Source organism: Alosa sapidissima, chromosome 9 (assembly GCF_018492685.1).
Source record: "Alosa sapidissima isolate fAloSap1 chromosome 9, fAloSap1.pri, whole genome shotgun sequence".
In the NCBI taxonomy this organism is placed as follows: Eukaryota; Metazoa; Chordata; class Actinopteri; order Clupeiformes; family Clupeidae; genus Alosa; species Alosa sapidissima.
In genome coordinates this window covers 8,916,630-8,943,727 of record NC_055965.1, presented here as the reverse complement: position 1 = coordinate 8,943,727, position 27,098 = coordinate 8,916,630, and the positions used below count along the sequence as shown (strand labels likewise).

Genomic DNA, 27,098 nt, shown 5'->3' with positions numbered 1-27,098 from the left:
GCAGGTCAACTAACGTTAGCTAAGTCTTCATTACATCTGGCAACCCAGAAGAGGCTCGCGTCTGGTAGTCTTGAGAACGTTCACCAGTGTTTTGATTTTGGCCAACAGAACGTTCGGTAACAATCCTACAAATCACACCTTTAATTACTCTTTCTGCTGTTAAAGAATGTGTTTGTGTTGTATGTATGCTGGGGATCAATAAAGTATCTATCTATCTATCAATCTATCTATCTATCTATCTAATTCACTTCATCTTTGAGTCCATACAAACACTCAATCCAAATTTCAGGCATGTCAAGGAATTTTTGAGATATCGCGCTCAGAGTATTCATGGATTTGACCTTTGACCTCCAACATCAGGTCACTTAATCTTTGAGTCCATACAAACACTTGTACCAAATTTGAAGCATATGCGTCAAGCAGTTCTGGAGATATAATGCGCTAAGAATGAGATATGGCTGTGACTTTTATTTTGACAAACGGGAAACACTTAAACAGGATCTGTAGTTTTAGGGAGTGCCAGATTGTATGCATTAGAAGCTGAGACAGTTGGATTCACAGGTGTCACCTGTGCCAGTGTTCTAATTAGCCCGGGAACTTCTCTGGGAGCTTAAAGAGTGCAGCTGGCTTTAGGCCATTATGACATCACAGCCATACAAGTCATACAAGTATGGGGGAAAAATGGGCTTTTTGACATTTTTAATCCCCTATTTCTCAAAAGGATAAACTTTTAAGAAAATCTGAAAAAGTAACTCTCTTGTCCAACTCCAGACCTACACAACGGTTATTTCAACATGTCTGTACATTAAGCATTTCATTCTTGAAAAGGTAAAAAGAAAAGGTTATAAGAAGAAGAAGAAGAAGCCAGGAGATTTCAAGATAGTGGATTCCATCCACTATAATAATTATCATAATAATTGTAATAATAAGGGAAACTAAAAGGTTCATAAGTGTGAATCAAGTGTTTTTTTGTGAAAAGTGAAAAACTGTTTTGACTATGATTGTGAGAGATGGCAATGTGACTGGCCAAGCAAGCAGTACAGGAAACAGCACAGACATAATAGATGGACTTCTAGTAGACGGTCGTGGATCTGGTGTCTGCTCTCTGATATAGGAGTGAGGGACCACGCTAGACCAGTGGAGGATGAAGAGTGGCGCGGCAATGGCTGATCCTAGTCCAGACAGGCCATCATCGCTCTCTAAATCATCTGCAGAGGTTTCGCTGCACAGGCTCACTGGAACTGGAACATTACGGTATGTCAATTGAGAAATTACAAGGTCCACTTTTTTTTTTCTTTTTTCACCATTTAAGATTAAAAAAAATTATATTATTTATAAACAAATTATGTATATAATACTCTTATAGTATTTATATTATATGATAGTTTACATGTAAAATAAAATAATATGAAAATAAATATTGATGTATGTTTGGTCTTTGTCAGTTGAGGAATAGTCCAAATAGGAGATAAACAGGGCTAGCTCATACGCTAACATATGGCTATAATGACTAATACAGTGTTCTGCTATTTATTTCATTGATCGCTAGCTGATTCATCTGAAGGCTGCTTAGTGCTATCTAATGAATGCCAGCAAAGTTCAGGTGAAAGCCAGATATTTGAGCTAACAATATGTAAAGAGTTAGTCAGAGGTGGAGTCAGTATCTCAGTAAAAGAGATCAACTCCCATAAACCCAGCTTATATTTTCCTGGTTCTCCAGAGCGAGAAGGGAGCTTCAGCAGTTCCACATCGCAGTTCCAACACAGGATCATCCACGATAATCAGTGGGGAACAGGCAGCTCTATCTTCAGAAGAACCTGTAATCTCCCTGCTGGGAACACACAAAGGAGAACCTGTAATCTCCCTGCTGGGAACACACAAAGGAGAACATGGGCACTGATGTGTCTCCCGAGATACCAAAGAGACAAAAAACTCACATACAAGGTTTGATGCATGTGATCAACACTGATAAAACAGGGGCTAAGGGGAGAAAGATGGTGACAGACGGAGGGAGGAGAGTGTGATTGAATTCCCCACAACACAGGAAGAAAGAGGAAATCTATCATGGTGAAGGTGACTTAATCCCATCTTGCCAAGGCAAGAGTAATTTGCATGTCTCTTTTTTTTCCTTGTGATTTGGAATGTGAAGGAAAACTGAAGATGAGGCTCCTCGGCTTGCTTTCCCAAAACACTCATAAAGTGTCAGTCATTTTCAAGGAAGTGCCAATCATTTCCGCTCCAAAGACCACAGTTCAAAGCCGGAGGTTGAGGCAATTTTCAGGAAGCTTGTGACCGTGAAAAACATCTGGTAAATTTGAGATAATGGATAAATATACATATGTCAGTTTGAAGTGCTTTTGTCTGGACAAATCTCAGGTCCAGAGGAAAAATAAAAGTTAGAAAGCCAGGAACAAACCTAAACATGATGCATAAGACTGCAAGCTTGGAGACAGGCTGTTCAGGTGCATTGTGAAATGATCCACAGTGGCATCTTAATTGCTTTGATACAAAAGATTGATCTGGCTTGAAAATGCTTGACTGAAGTGGTATCAAGAAAGCAACTCGCTGGCAGAACAAAGCACAGACAGGGTCATGCAATAAGCTGAGACGGCAGGGCCTTGCAGAGTCGAGACTGCCTCGCTTCATTGCCAGGGGTCGTCTATATTGTCTGTCTCCCCAATGACCTTGTTTGTATTCTTCACTTAGCTGATTAGCTTTTTCAAATACATTGCACGTGGATTAGTGTTGCTGAAAGGACATCTTCCCAGGGAGAAGCTCAGTAAACACAAGTCTCTTCAAGTCGGTGCTGTTGGAGAAAAGCCACCTTTGCTCTCGCTCATTCGCTGGGCTTTTGCGATTTGAGGCCTTTACAGAACACTTAGAACTCTTTAGAACAAAGGACTCTGAGGCACACTTCGATGTTCAGTGTGGGGAGTTTAGAGTGATTTCCTGAGAAATTACACACAGACTTTGACATTTCAACATCTTGAGAATATAATCCGCAGACAGCAGGTACACAAAAAGGTGTTTTTGCCACCAGCAGTTTGGAACAAGTTCTCAAGAGAAGTCATTATAAACAGATTTTTGCACTGCATGTAAATGCAGAAAAGCTGTACCCATTACCACAGCGAGTGTTTCAATACTAGTTTAAACCCATAAATACATTCAGAGAGCCCAAGACTGAGGAACTGCCAATCCTATAAGCACTTAGGCAATGCCACCTACTTACAGTAAAATGTCACAGAACTTGAATTTGGCTAATCAAGAATAAATTGAACTATTCCTGCTGGCAGATGCTACAGACTGCAGTATGGAAAGAGACCGACAGATGTTTTGGGGAAGAGGAAAGAGACTGGAAGAGATTTTGCTCTGGAGCCAAGTGATAGGCCTACACATTTGCAGTCGGCAAGTTACCAAAAGGTGGATTAGCATGTTAAAGTTGAAATCATACACCTCTGCACAAGCTAGAAAGTTCTATAAAACTATAATTTTCAAACAACATTGCAGGTAAAATTGGGAATTTTCCCGTTTCAGAAACAAAGTGCTCACAACTCATAACATGCAGCTCTGGAAAAAAAGAAGAGACCTTGAAGAGGTCTTGACCAGCATTTTTCTGATGTCATCCTATGGTTGCTGAGTGACATTCGAATGAGTTGATGGTCATATTCAAATGAGCAGTGGTCTCTTCATTTTTTCCAGAGCTGTATATAAAGTTGCTGGCGCCTGTTACATAAACACTTTTTTATACCGATGCGCTCTGGAGAAGTCAAGACAAGTTTACATCCACGGCTAGACCTGAGACAATGCGGCACAGCTCTGTTAAAGGTCAGAAGATAGTTAACATGCATTAGTCAGCCATAGATAGATCATCTCCTGCAGTGCATGCGCTATGTGGTGCCTTTATGAGACATATTTCTCATGCTAAAAGGTGCATGTCGTAGACTGAGGGTAGGTTGACAGGTTGTCAGAAAATAAAAGGTAGCGTTGGGATGCAAATCGTTGCTATGTAGGCACTCTGGGCATAATTAATTACAGCATAATCCAATTTTCGAGTGTCAATATTGCTCAAATATCCTTGACAATAATGAAATGCTGATATACTGTGGATTAGATTTAACATTATCATGTGGATTGTAATCTGTAAATGGTGAATGACAGGGATGGTCTGATATAACCAGCCGCAGGCTTAGCCTAACGTTACTAAGCGTCTGTGCTGAGGTCCTGCTGGGACTGGGGCTTCTGGACAGCAAACCAACAGCGCAGCATCTGTTAACTCGGGTCTGATTAAAAGAATATTGTTACGTTGACTTCCCACAAGAATATTTATCTTGAAACTGAACACACCGTGTGTGTGTGTGTCTGTAGTGTGTATGCTCACGCTCAATTTCCCTCATGTCTAAAATCATGCAGAGGTTGGCTGTGTGCCTTAATGGCACAGAGGAGACCTTTCATTAAGCTTTCACACATTCTCTAATTTTCCTTCCTTTTTTTTTCTCGGAAAAATCTCATTTTAATCTGTTGGGAACACATTTTCCCCGTTGACGTTGCTATGGAGACCGAGTTGCAACATTTCAAAGAATGCAATCTCTCTTAAAAGGGGAAGAAAGTGGAATGGAAAGCATTAAGCTTTTTTTGGAGAGGAAAGTGGAGAGGTAGAGAGAGTGAGAGAGAGAGAGTGAGCAAGAGACAGAGAGACAGAGAGAGAGAGAGAGAGAGAGAGAGAGAGAGCGAACACTGTAGGCTACACATGTAGAGAAAGCTACATGTGGGGAGATGGGGAGATCTCTCTTTGCATGGGCTGTGTGGCACTGATTGTTTCTGTGGGCCAAGAAGTTGAAGTTATCAATCAAATGACAGAACTTTGAAGGACTCCTTTTACAGCTCAACATTGCCAGGCTGGCTATATGCCAGCTATAACCTCTCATGAAGTGCCAGTTCTGCCAAGTTTGGTCTCTACAGTGACGTTTTTGTATAATAAATGACACTTTGTAACACAAATTGGGACTGCTGGAACATCTTTTTCAGCATTCACGCCTCTCTCCGAGAGTGAAGTGTCTAGACTCCTGACATGCAGCCGTCCTACCACATGCTCGCTGGACCCTATACCTACGAGCCTACTTCAGTCCATCAGCCCGACCATCGCTCCAGCTATCACACATGTGATCAATGCCTCGCTAACCTCCGGCACATTTCCAACAGCGTTCAAAATGGCCCGGGTAACACCGTTACTTAAGAAAGCTTCTCTCAACCCTGCTCAAGTCGAGAACTACCGCCCTGTCTCACTACTGCCTTTCCTATCCAAAGGCATTGAACGAGCAGTCTCCAAACAGGTCTCTGACTTCCTTTCACAGAACAACCTTCTGGATCCAAATCAGTCTGGGTTCAAAAGCGGCCACTCTACCGAAATGGCTCTGCTGTCTGTAACAGAAGCCTTAAAAGAAGCCAGGGCGACCGCTCGGTCATCAGTACTCATTCTGCTTGACTTATCGGCTGCCTTTGACACGGTTAATCACTGTATCCTTCTCTCTATACTCGCTGACATGGGAATCTCCGGTTCTGCTCTCTCCTGGTTTGAATCCTACCTCACAGGACGCTCGTTTAACGTATCATGGCTTGGTCAGCTATCTGCACCTCACCATCTCACCACAGGGGTCCCCCAGGGCTCAGTGCTGGGCCCCCTCCTCTTTGCTATCTACACCACCTCCTTGGGACAGATTATCCGTTCGCACGGCATCTCATACCACTGCTATGCAGACGACACACAGCTCTATCTGTCCTTTCCACCTGACGACCCCCTGGTTTCAGCACGGATCTCGGATTGCCTCTCAGACATAGCTACATGGATGAAGGCACACCACCTCCAGCTGAACCTCTCAAAGACTGAACTGCTGGTCATCCCAGCTAAACCTACCATACACCACGACATCAACATCAAATTTGACTCCCTGTCTGTTTCACCGACCAGGACTGCAAGAAATCTAGGAGTTGTTCTCGACAACCAACTAAACTTCTCAGATCATGTTGCCTCAGTCACCCGGTCATGCCGTTTTGCACTCTACAACATACGGAAAATCAGGACTTACTTGACTCAAGATGCTACCCAACTTCTGGTTCAGGCAATAGTCATCTCACGACTCGACTACTGCAATGCCCTCCTGACAGGTCTCCCAGCCTGCGCAGTGAAACCACTTCAGATGATCCAGAACGCGGCGGCGCGCCTGGTCTACAACCAACCCAAAAGGGCACATGTTACCCCGCTGCTCATCCAGCTACACTGGCTACCTATGGCGGCACGCATCAAATTCAAGTCTCTAACGCTTGCCTACAAAGTAGTCTCCGGTTCTGCTCCCACCTACTTGAATGCCCTCATACAGACTTACACTACCTCCAGACCGCTGCGCTCCTCTGACGAACGACGTCTAGCTCTACCACCGGTACGCTCAAGCCAATCCAAACTTTTCTCATCTGTTGTTCCTCGTTGGTGGAACACACTGCCAGTTCCTACAAGGGCAGGGACATCCTTTTCCACTTTCAAAAAACTCCTGAAGACCCAGCTCTTTAGAGAACATCTACTCTCATAGCAACACTTACAACAAGTCTTACTGATCCTAGCACTCACCAGCCGTTTTAAACTGACAAGTAACTGTTAAAAACAGCACTCACCGACGCACTTATTCTTACTGTACTCTAATGTTTTTTTTAAACTGTCCTAAAACTGTGAGAATTGTTCTAACACTTACTGTTTACCATGTTGTTAGTCGCTTTGGTTAAAAAAGCGTCAGCCAAATGTAATGTAATGTAATGTAATGTAAAATGAAGAAATGAATCCTCCAGCAAACCTCTAGAATTATGTTGTTTCATTTTGATATAACATGTCAAATGTCTGTATAACTAGATGTACCGCATAGCGGTACAAAATATGACCGCCACCCAGTCCTGTACATCCGTTCCGCGAAAATAAATCACACTTCAATTTGTCTCCATATTTTACTCCATCCCCCACTCTTTTGTGTATGCTTGTTTGGCATGCCTGAGTGTGTGTGTGCGGCTGCACAGAAAGTAGCCTACTGGTGCTGAAAAGGTGAATAGATTGTAGAATAGCCAAAGAAGATGTAGCATTGTTATAAAACCTTTAAAATCTCTAAACAATCACAAGTAGGGAAGTTCATCACAGTTCATCCATTGCAACTGGATTGATGAAAGGTCACTTACACCTGTAGGCTACATTGTATTTGGGAAAAGCAAAAGGTATCAGCATAATGTTATTTATTTATTTATTTTTTATGTATTTATAAACAAAAACATCTCTGTCAGTTCCATGCCGTTTTCAACAGCTATCAAAAACAAAGGTCATTTTTGGATGGATGGATTTTTTGTGAATGTTTCTTCTTCTACATAAGATTTTAGTCATCTTTAGTTCATATAATACTTTATTGTCAATGCACAAATTAAGTAACAGTAGTCTGAAACGTTATTGTTAATGCACAAATTAAGTAACAGTAGCCTAGTCTGAAAGGAAATGCTGTTTTACATCTAACCAGTGGTGAAAATAACTGACATGTCCAAATGGGCCTTGATGAAATGCGTCGCTAGACTGTTCATACACATTTAACGGGCCAAAGTTGAAGAGCTTTTGTCCGTTATTGTATAGCGGGCAGATCAGGCTGGGTTCACCCAGCCTAGTCCATAGGCACCCGATATTGTTTAATTTTCCGATTGAGATATACACGCTCTGGCTATTCTAAATGCAAAAATGCATCAGGGAGTTATGACAAAACGGTAACTAACAAACTAGATCCTAATAGAAAGCTGTTAGCTTCCCTAAGCTACAGGTAGGATTATAAGGTAGGCCTATTTACAACATAAATTGTCAATAGGCTATGCTGGCGACACAAATAAAATCTCCTTTGGAAACCAATGGCTTACGCCTTACAGTATCAAGCGGACTTAAACTGCCATATCGTGGCGAAAAATTGTAATAACATTCAAGCAGCTCCATGAGTCAAGGAAAGCGCGAATGAAGTAGCCACTTCTAAATGGGACCCACTACACAGTAGCTTAAGGTGTGTTGCTAAAGCAGCCATAATGAAATGAAGGTGTCATTGTTTGGATACTTCACACACACGTGCTTTTTAATTTCACAAGACTACAACTACCAAGCTGTAATCAAAGCACATCGATTCCCCTCTCACACCATGCACGCACTTAAAACAAAATAAACAGGCGTCTCAGTCTCACGCATGTATAGGCAAAACTGTATCAGACCGGTGTAACGTTGGTAAATCTTCCATTGCACAGAATGATTTTGTAGCACGTGCAATAAATGACAGTCGAAAGATACAAACAGTGCTGCTATCAATTTGCTTGGTATAACCGCATTTATAGTTTTCTACAAATGCAATCAATCAAATGGGCCTCCATCACTCAACCAATGCTAACGGTAACATTACCTAGGTCCTTATTGATATTACAAGATTAACGTACCTGCAGAAAAACCAAGCATGTCCGATAAACATCCTCAGATTTATTTCGGCTTCAAGAAGAAATGGGAATTACACTTCATGTGAACATCGTCCTATCCTTATTAGATGTCCGCTGCGGTAAATTACAGTCCTTGTAGGAAGCGTCCATTGTTTTTTCCAACCCACTTTTAACTTCCAACAAAATTACGTCTCACTGCAACGATGCGCCATCTAGTGGACAAACGACTACTTATCGCCAATACTGAAAATGCAGCCATGATGATGATGATGAATATTTATTTTGGCTTTCTTTTAATCCTACTGAATTTGTAATTATGTATCGGCCGTTCTAATACCGATAGTATGTGGGTGCCTGTGTGTGTGCATGTGCATGTGTATATGTGTGCACCGCCATTTACAGGCCAATGAGTGTACAGTCACTAAATGTACACATAACCTAATTTTTTTAGACCCCCCCATGGATGAAATTCTACGAAACTTGGCATACCCCCAGAGAATGCCAGGTCAATCATACACATACAATTTGGTGCAGTTCTGAACATCTTAACTGAAGATAGGGGCAATTAAAGCAGAATAATATTGCATTTTCATTTTTTACCGGGGGGTGGGGGTGCAAATCACAAATGAGTGATTATGAGCCAGGTTGATGTGGGCCCTTGAGACCAACATACCATAAAAGATTCTTCATCCTCAGTGCCACGGTTCAGGTAGTTATTTAGGAAAAACTGTTTTTTTTTTTTTTGCGGTTCGGGGGGCCCAGCCCGGGGGGTGGGGAGGGGGGGTGGTGGTGGTCATGAAATTTTTCCGTAAAAGTCTAGTGGGGCTACATACCCACCAAATTTCATGTACCCCGGTGGTTCGGTGTCCCGGGTATCAATGACCAAAAATTCAGGGAGTAGATGACGGGCAGGGACATCCTTTTCCACTTTCAAAAAACTCCTGAAGACCCAGCTCTTTAGAGAACATCTACTCTCATAGCAACACTTACAACAAGTCTTACTGATCCTAGCACTCACCAGCCGTTTTAAACTGACAAGTAACTGTTAAAAACAGCACTCACCGACGCACTTATTCTTACTGTACTCTAATGTTTTTTTTAAACTGTCCTAAAACTGTGAGAATTGTTCTAACACTTACTGTTTACCATGTTGTTAGTCGCTTTGGTTAAAAAAGCGTCAGCCAAATGTAATGTAATGTAATGTAATGTAAAATGAAGAAATGAATCCTCCAGCAAACCTCTAGAATTATGTTGTTTCATTTTGATATAACATGTCAAATGTCTGTATAACTAGATGTACCGCATAGCGGTACAAAATATGACCGCCACTCAGTCCTGTACATCCGTTCCGCGAAAATAAATCACACTTCAATTTGTCTCCATATTTTACTCCATCCCCCACTCTTTTGTGTATGCTTGTTTGGCATGCCTGAGTGTGTGTGTGCGGCTGCACAGAAAGTAGCCTACTGGTGCTGAAAAGGTGAATAGATTGTAGAATAGCCAAAGAAGATGTAGCATTGTTATAAAACCTTTAAAATCTCTAAACAATCACAAGTAGGGAAGTTCATCACAGTTCATCCATTGCAACTGGATTGATGAAAGGTCACTTACACCTGTAGGCTACATTGTATTTGGGAAAAGCAAAAGGTATCAGCATAATGTTATTTATTTATTTATTTTTTATGTATTTATAAACAAAAACATCTCTGTCAGTTCCATGCCGTTTTCAACAGCTATCAAAAACAAAGGTCATTTTTGGATGGATGGATTTTTTGTGAATGTTTCTTCTTCTACATAAGATTTTAGTCATCTTTAGTTCATATAATACTTTATTGTCAATGCACAAATTAAGTAACAGTAGTCTGAAACGTTATTGTTAATGCACAAATTAAGTAACAGTAGCCTAGTCTGAAAGGAAATGCTGTTTTACATCTAACCAGTGGTGAAAATAACTGACATGTCCAAATGGGCCTTGATGAAATGCGTCGCTAGACTGTTCATACACATTTAACGGGCCAAAGTTGAAGAGCTTTTGTCCGTTATTGTATAGCGGGCAGATCAGGCTGGGTTCACCCAGCCTAGTCCATAGGCACCCGATATTGTTTAATTTTCCGATTGAGATATACACGCTCTGGCTATTCTAAATGCAAAAATGCATCAGGGAGTTATGACAAAACGGTAACTAACAAACTAGATCCTAATAGAAAGCTGTTAGCTTCCCTAAGCTACAGGTAGGATTATAAGGTAGGCCTATTTACAACATAAATTGTCAATAGGCTATGCTGGCGACACAAATAAAATCTCCTTTGGAAACCAATGGCTTACGCCTTACAGTATCAAGCGGACTTAAACTGCCATATCGTGGCGAAAAATTGTAATAACATTCAAGCAGCTCCATGAGTCAAGGAAAGCGCGAATGAAGTAGCCACTTCTAAATGGGACCCACTACACAGTAGCTTAAGGTGTGTTGCTAAAGCAGCCATAATGAAATGAAGGTGTCATTGTTTGGATACTTCACACACACGTGCTTTTTAATTTCACAAGACTACAACTACCAAGCTGTAATCAAAGCACATCGATTCCCCTCTCACACCATGCACGCACTTAAAACAAAATAAACAGGCGTCTCAGTCTCACGCATGTATAGGCAAAACTGTATCAGACCGGTGTAACGTTGGTAAATCTTCCATTGCACAGAATGATTTTGTAGCACGTGCAATAAATGACAGTCGAAAGATACAAACAGTGCTGCTATCAATTTGCTTGGTATAACCGCATTTATAGTTTTCTACAAATGCAATCAATCAAATGGGCCTCCATCACTCAACCAATGCTAACGGTAACATTACCTAGGTCCTTATTGATATTACAAGATTAACGTACCTGCAGAAAAACCAAGCATGTCCGATAAACATCCTCAGATTTATTTCGGCTTCAAGAAGAAATGGGAATTACACTTCATGTGAACATCGTCCTATCCTTATTAGATGTCCGCTGCGGTAAATTACAGTCCTTGTAGGAAGCGTCCATTGTTTTTTCCAACCCACTTTTAACTTCCAACAAAATTACGTCTCACTGCAACGATGCGCCATCTAGTGGACAAACGACTACTTATCGCCAATACTGAAAATGCAGCCATGATGATGATGATGAATATTTATTTTGGCTTTCTTTTAATCCTACTGAATTTGTAATTATGTATCGGCCGTTCTAATACCGATAGTATGTGGGTGCCTGTGTGTGTGCATGTGCATGTGTATATGTGTGCACCGCCATTTACAGGCCAATGAGTGTACAGTCACTAAATGTACACATAACCTAATTTTTTTAGACCCCCCCATGGATGAAATTCTACGAAACTTGGCATACCCCCAGAGAATGCCAGGTCAATCATACACATACAATTTGGTGCAGTTCTGAACATCTTAACTGAAGATAGGGGCAATTAAAGCAGAATAATATTGCATTTTCATTTTTTACCGGGGGGTGGGGGTGCAAATCACAAATGAGTGATTATGAGCCAGGTTGATGTGGGCCCTTGAGACCAACATACCATAAAAGATTCTTCATCCTCAGTGCCACGGTTCAGGTAGTTATTTAGGAAAAACTGTTTTTTTTTTTTTTGCGGTTCGGGGGGCCCAGCCCGGGGGGTGGGGAGGGGGGGGTGGTGGTGGTCATGAAATTTTTCCGTAAAAGTCTAGTGGGGCTACATACCCACCAAATTTCATGTACCCCGGTGGTTCGGTGTCCCGGGTATCAATGACCAAAAATTCAGGGAGTAGATGACGGGAAAAATTCTTGAATTATGTGCATGTGTGCGTGTACAAATTTATGTTTATGTGTGTGGGTGTGTGTGTGTGTGTGTATGTGCGTGCTTGTGTGTTTGCCTGCGTATGTGTGTTTGTGCATGTGCATGCATGTGACATATGTCTACTGTGTGAGTATGTGTCATACGTATGATTACTGTAAATGTATGTGTGTGCGTGTGTATCTGTTTATGCACATGTGTGCACATGGAATGGGTTAACATGACCCCTGGAGGCAAACATACGGAAAAAATTGGTCATCCTAGGCCCTTCAGTTCTCAAGATATTCACAGAGAACTGTGTCTGCCCTACCCTCCTTTCGGGGGGTCCAGTCCAGCGGGGGGGCTACAGATCAAAACGAAGAATGACGGTTCCATGCTATCCATGTGGGGGTACATGCCCACCAAGTTTTGTGTACCCCGGTCTTTCAGTGTCCCGGGAATCCTTGTTGGTGTACGTCACTAAATGTACACATAAATTATTTTATTGTAAGGCCCCCCATGAACGAAAGTACACAAAACGTGGCATGCATTCGGAGGGTGTCATAATGATCCTACACTTTTAATTTCGTGCAGTTTTGACCTTGTCAGCCAGAGATATTGTGATGAAAACACCTAATTTTTTGCTTTTTAATTTTTAACTAGGTGGCGCTATACATGAAATAAGTGGTAATGGGATGGGTTAACATGCCCCCTTAAGACCAACATACATAAAAAAGGTGGACCTCCTAGGCCCTACGGTTCTCGAGATATTCACAGAAAACTGTCTCCGGCCACCTACAGGCCAGTTGGTGTATAGTAACATAAATTAATTTATTGTGTGGCCCCCCATGAACGGAATTCCACAAAACTTGGCGTGCATACAGAGGGTGTCATAATGATCCTACACTTCCAATTTCGTGCAGTTTTGACTATGTTAGGTCACAGATACCTTCAATTACAACACCTAATTTTTACTTTTTTGTGTTTAACTAGGTGGCGCTATACATGAAATGAGTGGTTATGGAATGGGTTGACATGGCCCCTTGAGATCAACATACAAAAAAAAAAATGGTCCTCCTAAACCCTACGGTTTTCGAGATATTCACAGAAAACTGTGTCTGCCCTACCCTCCTTTCGGGGGTCCAGTCCAGCGGGGGGGGGCTACAGATCAAAACGAAAAACGATGGTTCCATGCTATCCATGTGGGGTTACATGCCCACCAAGTTTCGTGTACCCCGGTCTTTCAGTGTCCCGGGAATCATTGACAGAAATTTGGGCATGCAAAAAAGAAAAAAAAAAAAAAAAAAAAAAAAAAAAAAAAAAAAAATTCTGACTAAACCTATATGACCGCCGCTTCGCTGCGCGGCGGTTATAATAACTCCTCAAGATCCATCAGGATTTTTTTTTAAAGGTTGTCTTTCATTATTATTAATTGAATTTAATTTAATAGAGGTTAATATGGGGAACTGCACTGTGCACTATGTGCACTGCTCAGGACAGTATAGGCCTACAGGAACCCCTCCTGCTCCAAATTCTCCTACATGGTTACAGAGTGACACCTGGTGTCCAAAACAAAAACCTAAGATCTATCGGACTGCACACTGTTCCTGCAATAGTAGTTACATTCACTAATTCCTCTATAAAAGGAGGCATACATTATTTTGTGTAAGAAATGTTCATCCCAATTTAGGACTAATGCATACTTACTACTACTACTACTATACTAGGCAATACTTCCTGATGCTTAATTAATGAGAAAGACGTATGTCGGTGTAGAACAAACAGTGGCTCGGATATAATTTGTATCATTTAATTATAAGGAAGCCTATCTTCTACCTTGGTGGTGATCTAATCTCACACTCGCTCAGATGCACGCGCAAAGCATACAAAATGAATTATGCAGAAAAACATTTATGGCGACTGCATACGATCATAGCTAGATACTCCCTGTTGTAACAGAGCTTACTATGCTTACTATCGGTGACTACTTCGAATCGGAAATAGGCATGGTTAAGCCTGTTGGTCACAATACATTTATTTAGAAGCGCATTACCGGAAACAAATGACAGGGGCGTATACGTGCATTCAGAGATGCAGAGTTGAGGCTGCTGCTGCTGCTCGAGCTTCAGAGTTCAGGTCAAGTGGACTGCCTGAGGAAGCCGCAAACTTCGTTAAAGTGGCACATTTAGTGTCATATAAGCAATTTCACACGGTTATTTGGACGACAACTATTTTGTGTCCATGACGGAGTGTTGCCAACCTGGTAAGTTCCATTTTTCTGTTGACTAACTTGTTAGCGAATTGTAAAACAAAGATGCAGCAATTTTTTTAGCAAAACACATAGCCTAGAGATATGATCTAGTGGTCGTCATCAGCCTTTTGCAATTACTGACATGACAGCTGTACCATTGTCCACTGATATGTCATTAAAAGACTGAACAGCCACAGAAGGAAACCAAGAATCGTGACTGACAGTTTAATAGCAAATGCTCTAGAACCGGACATAAAATTGAATTATTTAATTCCCACGAACTATTGAGTGACTGACAGAGAGGAAGGAAGAGAGACGCCATCATATTGTCCTTCGCCTTCAAATACTGCATATTCAGGTTTTATACCTGACAATCTTAGTCTTAGCTCTTGAAAGTTCACCATATCAAAGTGTGTTATCATAATAACAAATGGGTCTTCGTGTTTGCCTGTGCACTGCGGTTAGAGTTCATTTTTAAAAACTACTAAGGGTCTGATGTGCTGATTATCAAGAATTTCAAGTAGCCCATTTGCTCATCGTAGCTCTGGGCAGTTACACGGGAGCAAAGAGTTAGTTCTGCAAACAGTGTGTCACTCTTCCAGGACTATATCTCCAGCTGTTTCTAGGCTGTCATCGTTTAACCATTGATTAAAGAGTGATTCACCGCACAGTGCGTTGGCATCACTTACATTTAGTAGGCTACTACTAATAGCGTCGGTATTGTGCTTCCTTAATTCAGAGCCTGTATCTCATGACACTGTATCATCCGAAGACATTCAGTTATTAGACTACTCTAATGACAAAAACGATTTGTAGGCCACGATGACCTAGTCGGTCCATTTACATGGTTTAATGAACTATATTCTCCAAAGACTTTTATAATTTATGTTTCTGAATTATCAGTCTAAGGACAAGATATCTGTTAGGAAGCCGTGTAGCTCTGAAGACCGTCTTATCCTGGCTAGAGGGAAATTTCTTGCCATGACCTATATTTGGACAGTGTGAGGTTGATTCACGTCATCACAGACCCCTGAATTCATGCAGGTGTTTTTAACCCAACGAAACTGCTGCCTCCCACACTGTTTTGCAATATTCTGCATGGTCCCTATGAGTTGGTCCTTGGTGACAGGATATTAGGAGATGGTGGTATTTATGAATGAACAGTTTGAAGCTTCAGGCCTGAAGTTTTTTTGTGATTAAGGCCCTGTCCCATTATTCACCCTACCACGTCAAGCCTTGATTACATTTTCTGAAACATTATGTTAAAAGTTGTAGACAGGGGCCCATTTTATTGGTGTGTTTTGTGAACATGATACTGAAAATTTGTTAATCAAATGATGCCGTAGAAGCTTTTGCGTTGTACATTTCCATGTTGCTATTTAGGAGACAACATTTAAATATGCTGAGAGGGAGAGAACAATACTTAGAGAAGGTGCCGTGTAGAATCCCTCAGGACTCTTTAACTTATTTCCTAGAACACAAAAAGGTTCTACTTAGGTTTCAGTTGTCATCTCCCAACACTATTTACTTTGTACAAGTACAAAGACAACAAAATGTAGAAAAGTGCAATGTGATAAACAAAGTATAGACAAGTAGTTCATAGACAGACAAGATATAGTGCAGTGTAGACACTAGTACCGTTATACAGTTGGTTTACAGAAGGTGGTTTTTAGGTGGCAGAGTAAATATGGCTATGTAGTATGAACAATGTATTTACAACATGTACAGATATGTGCAGTGTAGTAGCAGTAACATTATAAGAGTAGTAAGAATAATATAGATATACAGTGTATTAACAGAATATATTGTAGGAAAAACAGAACCGTAGACCAGCGGTTCCCAAACTTTCTTTCCCACGTACCACCACCTACATCCTGACTCGGCTCCCGTACCCCCACCATCCGACACATAAAAAACATCACACATTCTATTCATCACGCATTCCAGGCACCATGTTTAATTAACCGCCCTACATGATAACAAAATCAAAATGTGCAACTATTCTATGAGATCTCACACTAAAAAAAACAGTATGGAGAACAACATTATGAAACACAAAGAACAAAGAGACTAGGCTTAAGATAAAAAAAAAAACATTTGTAACACCTTTCCGACATTTCGCTTTTTATCTTGCGTACCCCCTAGTGGAAGCTCATGTACCCCCTAGTGGAAGCTCATGTCCTAGTGGAAGCTCATGTACCCCCTAGTGGAAGCTCATGTACCACCGGTGGTTCACGTACCACAGTTTGGGAATCCCTGGTATAGACAGATATGTACAGTATGCACAACTATGTACAGTAGACCAATATACTGTAGATTTGCATATTGCTTATGAGCTTTGCTTATAGTGTGGAACTTTGTCCTTTGTAGTGTGGATAGGTAGAGAAATAACATTTTGCATGATCTCCAATGCAATCTCTCGTGGTTCTTCAATCGTGTGACTCAAGTTCTGAACATTTCCCAATATTCCTGTGCTGTTTTGACACATCCTATGAGCATCCTATGACTAGAACTAGGGCCTTGCGCTTGCACATCCTGTCTTTCATGTGTTACATGTAATATGGACAGACAGACAGACAGACAGACAGACAGACAGACAGACAGAGAGAGAGAGAGAGAGAGAGAGAGAGAGAGAGAGAGAGAGAGGAGAGAGAGAGAGAGAGAGAGAGAGAGAGAGAGAGAGAGAGAGAGAGAGAGAGAGAGAGAGGAGAGAGAGAGAGAGAGAGAGAGAGATCTCAGACCTGTTATTTTCTTTTGAGAATCGGTGCCAACATATACCTCAGATAACATGTCAAGTCAACAATGTTCTCTAGCGAATCAGGGTAGCTCAACATAACTGCAAGAGCATGCATATGATGTAAATGCAAATGCAAAAGAAGTACTTTTATGGTGTGTGTGTGTGTTCCCCTGGCATGTCCTCTATTTGAGACCTAAAAAATGCTTACAGCTGGCTGTCACTAGACCATTTTTACTGATGCCCCAGCAGGGCCGGCTCTAGGGGTGGCACCCCAAGCATTGTGTCTTGCCCACCAAAACAAAGCAAAGTGTTTTTTTTGTTTGTTTTTTTTGCAGCCTTAAACCCAGCTTGGATGTAGATGAGTTGGTGTTGAGTGTAATGGTAGCTTGGATGTAGATGAGTTGGTGTTGAGTGTAATGATAGCTAGCTGGTGCATAGCTGTGCAGACTGTGCAGTATGTACGTTAGGTGAACATCCCTCCTGATGCCTTAAAGGTGCTCTAAGCGATGCCACGTGTTTTTTTAGGCTAAAACATTTTATGTCACTTACTGCAAACATCACCTAACCATCCACTAGCTGTCTGTGTCCAGACTACACTGTAAAAAAATGCAATCTCTGTGGACAGCCCAGGCTCCAAAAAAAGCAAACAAAAACAACCTGGGCAAACCTATCCCATAAAAACAGGAGCAGCACGGGAGGGAGGGGTTGGAAGTAGGGAGCTAGCTCTCTGTTTTGTTTGAAAGTCAACAGAAGTGACATTACCCAGCATCGCTTAGAGCACCTTTAAGAGACACACACACACATACACACACACACACAATCAACCTTGCCATCCACATACACAAACAACCACCCACACACCTTCCCCTCCCACATACACACACTGTAATAAGTTTTATTTGGAATATAGATTGTTGCATAGTTTTCTGTGTAGGCTTGGTTGAATGCAATGTAAAATAACAAGTAGGCCTAGAATCCAACAAAAGTACTTGCAAGATGATGTCCAAAAATGTGTAGAGATGCATGCCAAGCTTTAAATTGCTGATAAGACCAAACTACAAGCTTTAGGCTCACTCTGTACTTTGAAACCTTCTGTAAATTCAACTTCATTGTTGCAAGCTCTGAAACACATAGGCCTGAACACTCATCTCAACGTGCTGTTTGTGTGTATGTCAATTTTGACCCAATTTGAGTGCTTTGCTATGTGGCCCACAACCCTATATTTCTTCCCCCTGTGCCCCTGTACTGAACTGCTGTGTCCAAGTAAAATCTCAAGTCCAGGTTCAGCTAAATTCCTCGCAAAGTATTCGTCACACAGATAACACACAGCATATCACGCGGACGAGCGGAATCTAAGCTTTCCAATGATATTAGCGCCAAGTTGCTGTGATAAATGGTTCACAAGAAAATTAACATTGAACATACATGAAATGTAATCATATTTGAATTCTGCACACAGCACTGCACACCCATTACTCACTGTTTACTAGCATGCTTCCTAATGACATTAATGTAAAAATATGAAGAAAAGCGCAAATAATTTTTTTCTTGTTATAAAACCTGACGTGTGCAAATATTATCGCATCATACTATCCCAGATATGGGTAGCCCAAACTGTCCTGAAAAAAGGAATATATAGCATGAATAGATGGACATTACACAGACCAAGACAACAATCTTATATTAACTAGCTGAATAACACCACTGACTACTTCTGGAGTGCTGAAATGTAGGCCTACACTTTTTTTAACCATATCTGAAGTGAAACTCAGCAAATATGCTTTTGGTTGGGAACTTATTGCAGTATCATCATAACTATGGCTTAGGCTACAGCACAAATATTTACATCCATAGATAAACATAAGCAAGTCTAACCTCTGAATTGTGTTTCAAACTGCACCAGATGGATGCATTTAAACGTTAAAATGTACAAAATGTTCAGCCAATAACCAAAATTGTTACTGTAATTTATATTTAGATTTTGTTTGGTAAGGAATATAATTTATGTTAATTCTTAAGAATTTCAGTGATCCTTGATACCCTAATGCTAATTTAACTCTGGGACCCTGGTCCCAACACTGAGGACCACTGATGGTGTGAAATGGTAAAACAAACAAAACAAAACAGCTGTGTATGGGGCAACAGTTTGGTGGCCCCACCAAATCTCACTCCAAGAATTTTTGAAAAGTTGGCACCTCTGGTATGTGTGTGTGTAAAAATGTGTGTGTCCTCAATGTAAACGTGTATATAAATGTGTGTGTCTACATGTGTGTGTCCTCAGTACCAATGGAATTCACTGCAGAAGAGGAGCTGGAGATCGAGCACCTGAAGATGCACAAGCAGGACCTTTTGGATGACATCCAGGTAAAGACCAACAACACAACCATACAACTACATAACAAAATGTATATGTATCTCTAAGGAAAATAGAAAGACATTTTATCATGGATTAGTGAGTACTTTAAACCACACATCAATGGGCACCATGTTTTCAGCGGATCAGCTGGTAGAGAAGAAGGTAGTGCATAGCCCCAGCCAGCCACATAGATCCTCACGGAGCTCTCATTCAGATGAAAATGTCTGTTCTTTTTTTTTTTTTACTTTATGTTGATTGGGTAAAATTACACATTCATATACATCAATATGACATTTTTCATTTTCAAATCCAAAGTTGTTTACCACATCTGGTAACCCAATAGTAAACAAGAAGGGAAGACAAAAAAGAAAGAAAAGAACCCACATACCCAACAATAATAAAGTAAACAAGCAACGCACACCAAAGACAAATAAGTAAATAAATAACTAAAAATGCGCACACCAAAAATAATGTACAAGGTTAGTCCAGAAACATTGAGTCCAGTTGCTACATTTACCCATTGAAAAGGTCTGTTCTGACACAAGGGCAAAGCGTGTCTGTTCTGGGGCACGTTTTCCAAAACCATAGTTGCTAACTAAGTCAGTGTTTTTCAACCACTGTGCCGGTGCACACTAGTGTGCCGTGAGAGATCATCAGGTGTGCCGCAGAAAATTACCCAAATGTCACTCACTGGTCCAGAAAAGCAACTGTTGCATCAAAGAATTTATAACCACAGGCGCTCATTGATTGTATGATTGCACTATTTGTGGTATGCAGGCATTGTACAACGGGGGCCCCATATCCAGTATTCACAGAATCATCACATATCCAGTTCATAACAACAATTAAATTAGATATAGTCACCTACAAATGAAACAGAGGGCGCTTGTTTTATTGAGCAGGTCTTGCATAGAAGCCATAATAAGGCCATATCTGTGTATTATTTGAAATTTTAGGCTATGGTATGTTTATTTTTTCTTCACACAGGATGTTAGTGTGCCGTGGGACATTTTAAGTGTCAAAAGTGTGCCGTGGCACAAAAAAGGTTGAAAAACACTGAACTAAGTTAGCGGCTTTGTTGGTTGCAATGCTATTTCCCATTGCCAACCAAATAAGTTGCTAACAGATTAGTGACTATGGTTTAGGGAAACGCACCCCTGGACAGTTCATATAGGATAAACACATTTCCTAAATGAATGTCATGTCAAATGTAACACTGCACATGTGTCGAATCGTTATGTCATTCTATAACTGTTGCACTATAAATGTTGCCTGTGAATTTAGTTACACTGAATCAGGGGTTTGTAAACGTGTATGATTAGCAAATGTGGCTGTCTGGTTATGAACACAGACAGAAAGTGAGGGGTTACCACATGCAGACACTTTGTCTGGGCCCCTCACTCCCACTCTCACTGACAGCATGATGAGTCAGTTGTACCCTGAACCTTGTTCTGTCCCTTTTATTTTTTTGCAGAAGTTGAAGATGGCCATTGAGAATGTGATGGCAGACATTCAGGACTTTGAGTCCACCGAGGAGAGGTCAGTTGAAACCCCCCCCCCCCCCCCCTCCACAACAACAACAAAATTAAACTTTCAGGTCTCCTTAGCACTTAGCACTGTGAAATATCCTGTGATGGCTATGACCATAGCAGCCCCATGATCCCTGTGTTTGTGACATCCTTCAATACATAACTGTGTTCATTCACTGTATATACTGTGTAGTAAATAGGTCCGAACACAGGACTTGATATCAGAAAACCTCTTATTTTTGACCCGGAACATCAAAAACCATCTTCTCTGTGCTAAAGTGTCACCCACAGAATTCCACATCATGGGACAAGTGCGTCAATTCCAGAGATACCATGACCCATGTCTAGCACCCAGCAGAGATCCTTATCATTGATACTGAAGCTGACAGCTGTCTGTGACTAATCCATTTCCTAATGATGCTACTTCCTCTCTCTGTTCTCCTCATAGCAAACTTATTGAGAGGGGAAAGCAGCTGTCCAGAGGGAAGAAGAAATTCAACATGGATCCCAAGAAGGTGAGCTAAAACGTGTGGAGTGTGGAGTTGAAGTAGAAAGTACTGCAGTAAATCAGTGGCAGTCCATCTATACATCAGCAGGGTACATGTGGCCAGGTGGGCAAGACCAGATGCCCTTCTGTGTGTGTGCGTGTGTGCATGTGTGTGCGTGCGCGTGTGTCAGTCTGTGTGTGTGTGTGCGTGCGTGCGTGCGTGCATATATGTGTGTGTGTGTGTGAACCGTGGAGGCTTGAAAAACATCACTGACACTTTACAGAGATGTGAAGTGACCTGATAGAGGTGGGGGACTTCTGGAAAGGAAATTAACACTCACCATCTGTGTAGGTAGATAGTGAGGTTGATAGACATGGGATAAGAATAGGTTGATGAAGACAGCGTGCGAGAGAGATGAAAGAGGAAGTTGTATTGTGGACATGATAAAGACAGCAGAAAAATACCCAAAAAAGACATGGAATACGTGACTACATACCATGTTCTCCTCAGAATCTCTATAGCCAGGGTGCGATTTGTGGGGGGGGGGTTTCCTATCCCTACCTCTGCTAAATTATTTTTATCCCTGGTGGGGACAACATTTATCCCCCTCTGCCCCTCATATTGATTAACGCTACTTCATATAAGTAAAGCGCTGCAACGTGAGAACAGTCTAGTAGGCTAGCCTACATAATAATCTGACATCAGAAACGCACCGTCACCGTCAGCACTCATGCTGCTGACACAGTGGCTGGGTGATAACGTAATTTGGCCTTGATCGTGCAGGACATTTCAGAATGTCGAGTGTGTAATCCATCATAAATGGCTAGTTTCAATGGAAAAGTTAGTTGGACAAATGAAAGAAAACGAGAAGGATTCAGTGAAGCATATCGTCATATTTTAGAACCTTCAAAATTAGAAAACTGATGCAACTGAGATGGAGGACAACTGCACGTAGAGTAGAACGTAGGCCTATTGTCCGAAGGAACTTACATTAAATGAGGAGATATTTGCTGAATGTCACAAAAAGGGTTACAGAAATTGCTTGGCATCACTTATTCAATGGCTCTCTACCAAAACACCTGTAGTTTGCGGAGGACGAACGAGAAAGCACTCGTTTGATAAATCAGCCAGTAGGCTAGGCCTAGTAGACAAATAACTTTCAGAAATAATTTGTACTTCAAAAACGAATGTTGGTGGGTATTTAAACTATCTAGCGGGTGTTTTAACAGCTGCAAGAAATAGAAGCTTCATGGTCTTTATGTTCTGGTTCGTAAATTATTTTCATAAAACTTCAAGTTGCCCTATAACTTTACTCTTCAAACTCTTCACTGCACTGTAGCCAATTAACTGACAGTATGATAGTAGGCTATTTATTTTCTGTAGGCTACAATAAACACATTTATTTTTTCAACTTTTGCAATATTACGCACTTGGCTACTGAACGCAAATCAGCAGGAGAGAGAATGCTTGTCAAAACGTAGTCCTACCCTGCATTAGAGGAGCTGATCATCATACCAAGCACACTCGCTGTTTAAAGTCATACACCACGGTAAACTAAAACTAAAATGTTACAAAGGTGGCAAAATTAATATAGGCTATTATTAGCCATGACATTACTAGGCTATGAATCGTTCGTTCATTTTTTTTATTTTTTTTTTGGGGGGGAGGGGTACAAACCTCCCAAAATCATCCCCCCCCCTCTGGTTTTTACACAAATCGCACCCTGTCTATAGCCAGTAAAAATGGGTTTGTGGTTACAGAACTGTATACTGCAGATGCTCGGTGGGCACATTAGACATTTCACCACACGCTCACTGAGAGAGTTGAGTTGACAGTGGATTTGGCAGACAAACAAACAGACTGACACAGACACTAGATCTTGATCTCTATCTGACTCTCTATCTCTCTCTTTCTCTCTCTCTCTCTCTCTATCTATCTCTCTCTCTCTCTCTCTCTCTCTCTATCTCTCTCTCTCTCACACACACACACACACAGAGGCAGAGTTCTCCATATTGCAGTGTATTATCCACTGGTCAGAGAGGACAGGTCTTGTGACCTTCACCTCAAATGATCATGTTTAATCCAGATCTAAATGCATCGCCTCACCAGATCCCACAGTCTTGCACTTGTTTGTGGTCATATTAGCGTTTGTGTGCATAGTTATGTGGCAGGCCGGACACAGAGGACCCAGACGCCCCTCGTCTGCTGGTGCTGGAAAGTGTTTGTGTGCACAGGGGGCTGTGATGGAGAACGCGGAGGAGGTGGTGGAGGAGGAGGTGGTGGAGGAGGTGGTGGTGGTGGAGGGGTCGGACTTCCTCAAAGTGTTGAAGAAGCGGAAGGCGTCTCTCGCGCGCAGCTCTTTTTTTCTTTTTCTTTTTTTTTTAAAAGAAGCCCTGTGGTTTCACAGCTTCAGCCTCTGTGGTTTTTTAGCTTTAACGTCAGGCAGGCATAAAGTCATGAAGCTTAGCAACAAACCCAAACACGCTCCACTCTGGCTTGGTAAACAGGACAGGCACACAGCTTAAAGGCCAGCACATATGCACCTAGTGCAGAACAGTGCAGTCTGTGATGGTAAACCCAATGCACGTTTGTTAATATTTGGTTGATGTAGGGTTTTTAGACAGTTCTTACTCCATAAATTATAATAGATTGACAGATGCTCCATAGTAATAGTATTGACAGATGCAGTAGGAATTCCAAGCTAAGGTCTCTTTTGCACTGTAGCTTCAGCGATATTCTCTTGTAAGTCAGTTGGGATAAAAGTGTCAGCTAAATGAATAAATGTATGTATATGTGTACATGGAATACAAACAAAGTCTTAAACTTTGGATGGTACCATACACTATTACATTACATTACATTTGGCTGACGCATAATGGTCATGTACAATAAGAATAAGTGCATCAGTGAGTGCTGTTTTTTAAACAATCAAGAGTCAGTTCTAGTCAGGTGGTAAGTGCTAGGATCAGCAAGACTAGTTGTAAGTAGTGCTACGAGAGTAGATGTTCTCTGAAGAGCTGGGTCTTCAGGAGTTTTTTTGAAGATGGAGAGGGATGTCCCTGCTCTAGTAGGAACTGTTAGGGAGTTCCACTATTTTTTCACTATTAAAACCAGTCGACATGTTGCCTCATTATCAGGGAAGGGAGGGGTGTAATTTGACTGCCTACTGAGCTCAAGTGTAAAAATGGAGACGTCGTTTTTGACCGAAAGGGACATTGCAAGCTTCCCATGGAATAAATGTATGTACATGTGTACATGGGATACAAACAAAGTCTCAAACCTTGGATGGTACCATACACTATTAAAACCAGTCCACATGTTGCCTCATTTTCAGGGAAGGGAGGGGTGTAGTTTGACTGCTCAAGTATGAAAGGTCTCTTGTCAGAATTGCTGACTGCACCTTTAATGCTCCAGAGTGATAATGGACATGTCATTTTGACCGTAAGGGACATTGCAAGCTTCCCATCCACTCTAGGTCTAAGCACTGGCTTTCCGCTTAGACAGAGATTAGCGTTCGGCGTTAGACATGACATGACATATCTCATTTAGGGTGGTGTCGCAACCAGGCCTCTTTGAGGAAGAGGAACAGAAATTGATCTGAAGGAAAATCACCCCAGATTGGTTCTGGGTGAAAGGATATTTTAGGAAGTCACTGCCGTGCAGATGGTGATAGGCAGTGTTGCAGCAATTCATAAGGATATCAAATGATGTCATTATTTCTTCTTTCAAAGGCTCATAGGCTTATGGTACTAGAGGGGGTATTTCCTTGGCAACTGATTCATTAGTTTAATAAAAGGTTTGTACAGAGGGTTTGGCTATAAATATCATGCAATTACATTGAATTTGATCAGTCTCCAGATGACCAAGGCTACCTGTAGTCAGTGATGTTAGTTTGCCTAAAGGTTCACTGAATAAAAACAAACACTTTACCTAGACTAGATCTAAAAGGCCTCTGTACATGTTCCATTTAAAATGTGTTTAGTGTCATTGAGCTGTGCCTCTTGTTTCAGGGTGTGAACTACCTTGTGGAGAACAAACTGCTGGATTGGACCCCTCAAGTTGTGGCAGAGTTCCTATACAAGCAAGACGGGCTCAATAAAACAGCCATAGGAGACTTCCTGGGAGAAAGGTGGGCAAGCACTATGATCATGGCGGTGGAGGTGAATGGGGTCATGTTGGAGAAAGGTGGGCAAGCACTATGATCATGGCGGTGGAGGTGAATGGGGTCATGTTGGAAGGTTAAGCTGAAGAAGACTGCTGTGACAGACAAATATATTTTTATTCCCTTTTTCCACATAATAATGCCCTTCCATTTCTAGAAAAGAGGAAGGGAGACTTTCCATTCACTTTACTCCATTGAATTTCTTTCATTCATGAACTAAGCTAAACTTAAGCTAAGGCCAGGTGGGCCAGGTGCCTGGTGTAAGTATACGTGGGCCGCAGAGGTGTTGGAGGTAGAATGAGTTCGATGACAGATCATCAGGGTGATAGTGGTGATGTTGACAATAAGGCTGGTAAGGGAAAGATGAGTGGTGATAGAAATATTGAAAATGAGAGCATTTACTAATATTGAAACCAAGTCTGCAGATCTATATCATTTCTCCTTTTTACTCTTTGCCTTAACTGACACTTGATGCTAGTTGGTTTAAAATGGAAAAATGCTTATTTATGGGTTTTCCCAACATTCTGCTGCTTGTTCCAATGACCTTGCTAATGACCTCGGTGACACCAGTAAACTGACCTCACTGTGACTTTTCACAGGGAGGAGATACACCTGCAGATTCTGAAGGCTTTTGTGGAACTCCATGAATTTTCAGACCTGAACCTTGTGCAGGCTCTAAGGTGAGCTTTCAGTCCCTCTCCAGAAACAATTCACACAAGACACATAACGGCACACTTACGGATCTTGAACCAGTCTTCCCTGGTTTAATCGGGGTGTAGGATGCACTGTAAAGGGTGTTTGTTTTCTCCCTGACTATATTAGGCAGTTCCTGTGGAGTTTCCGTCTCCCAGGCGAAGCGCAGAAGATCGACCGCATGATGGAGGCCTTCGCCACACGCTACTGCGACTGCAACGCAAATGTTTTCCAGTCCACAGGTGAGTCTCCTCAACTAAATCCAAGCCTAGAGAGGGGCAAACGGTGGTAATGTAGTGGCTAAGGAGCTGGGCTAGCCTGCAGTAGCCTGAAAAGTGGCGGATTCCATTCCCGGCTTCCACCATTGGGCCCTTGAGCAAGGCACTTATCCCGAGTTGCTCTGGGGAGACTGGCCCTTGTAATAATTGACACATGTTTGGATAGAAGGGTCAGCCAAATGAATAAGTAGCCTATAAATCCATGCGTCTCACAGCTGACATCTGCTACACTTATGCTAGTTTAATTTTACTCTGTGACAAACAAACCATAAAAGGTCGCTCCTGTGTTCCTGCTGCTCAAAACTCGAAATCGAAAGCATGACAGAGGAAGAGGGC

The 27,098-nt window shown here is 41.6% G+C and overlaps 1 protein-coding gene across 1 annotated transcript in view; it reads left to right on the top strand.

The window, feature by feature from the left end:
- Window positions 1-14,222: 14,222 nt before the first annotated feature.
- Window positions 14,223-27,098, top strand: part of cyth4b (cytohesin 4b) — an 18,032-nt gene continuing 5,156 nt past the window's right edge. The window contains exons 1-7 of the mRNA XM_042103575.1: window positions 14,223-14,531; window positions 19,538-19,620; window positions 21,087-21,151; window positions 21,590-21,656; window positions 25,640-25,758; window positions 26,391-26,471; window positions 26,614-26,726. Coding sequence (XP_041959509.1) covers window positions 14,510-14,531; window positions 19,538-19,620; window positions 21,087-21,151; window positions 21,590-21,656; window positions 25,640-25,758; window positions 26,391-26,471; window positions 26,614-26,726 — 550 coding nt within the window. The 5' untranslated portion in view covers window positions 14,223-14,509. The remainder of the gene's footprint in view (window positions 14,532-19,537; window positions 19,621-21,086; window positions 21,152-21,589; window positions 21,657-25,639; window positions 25,759-26,390; window positions 26,472-26,613; window positions 26,727-27,098) is intronic.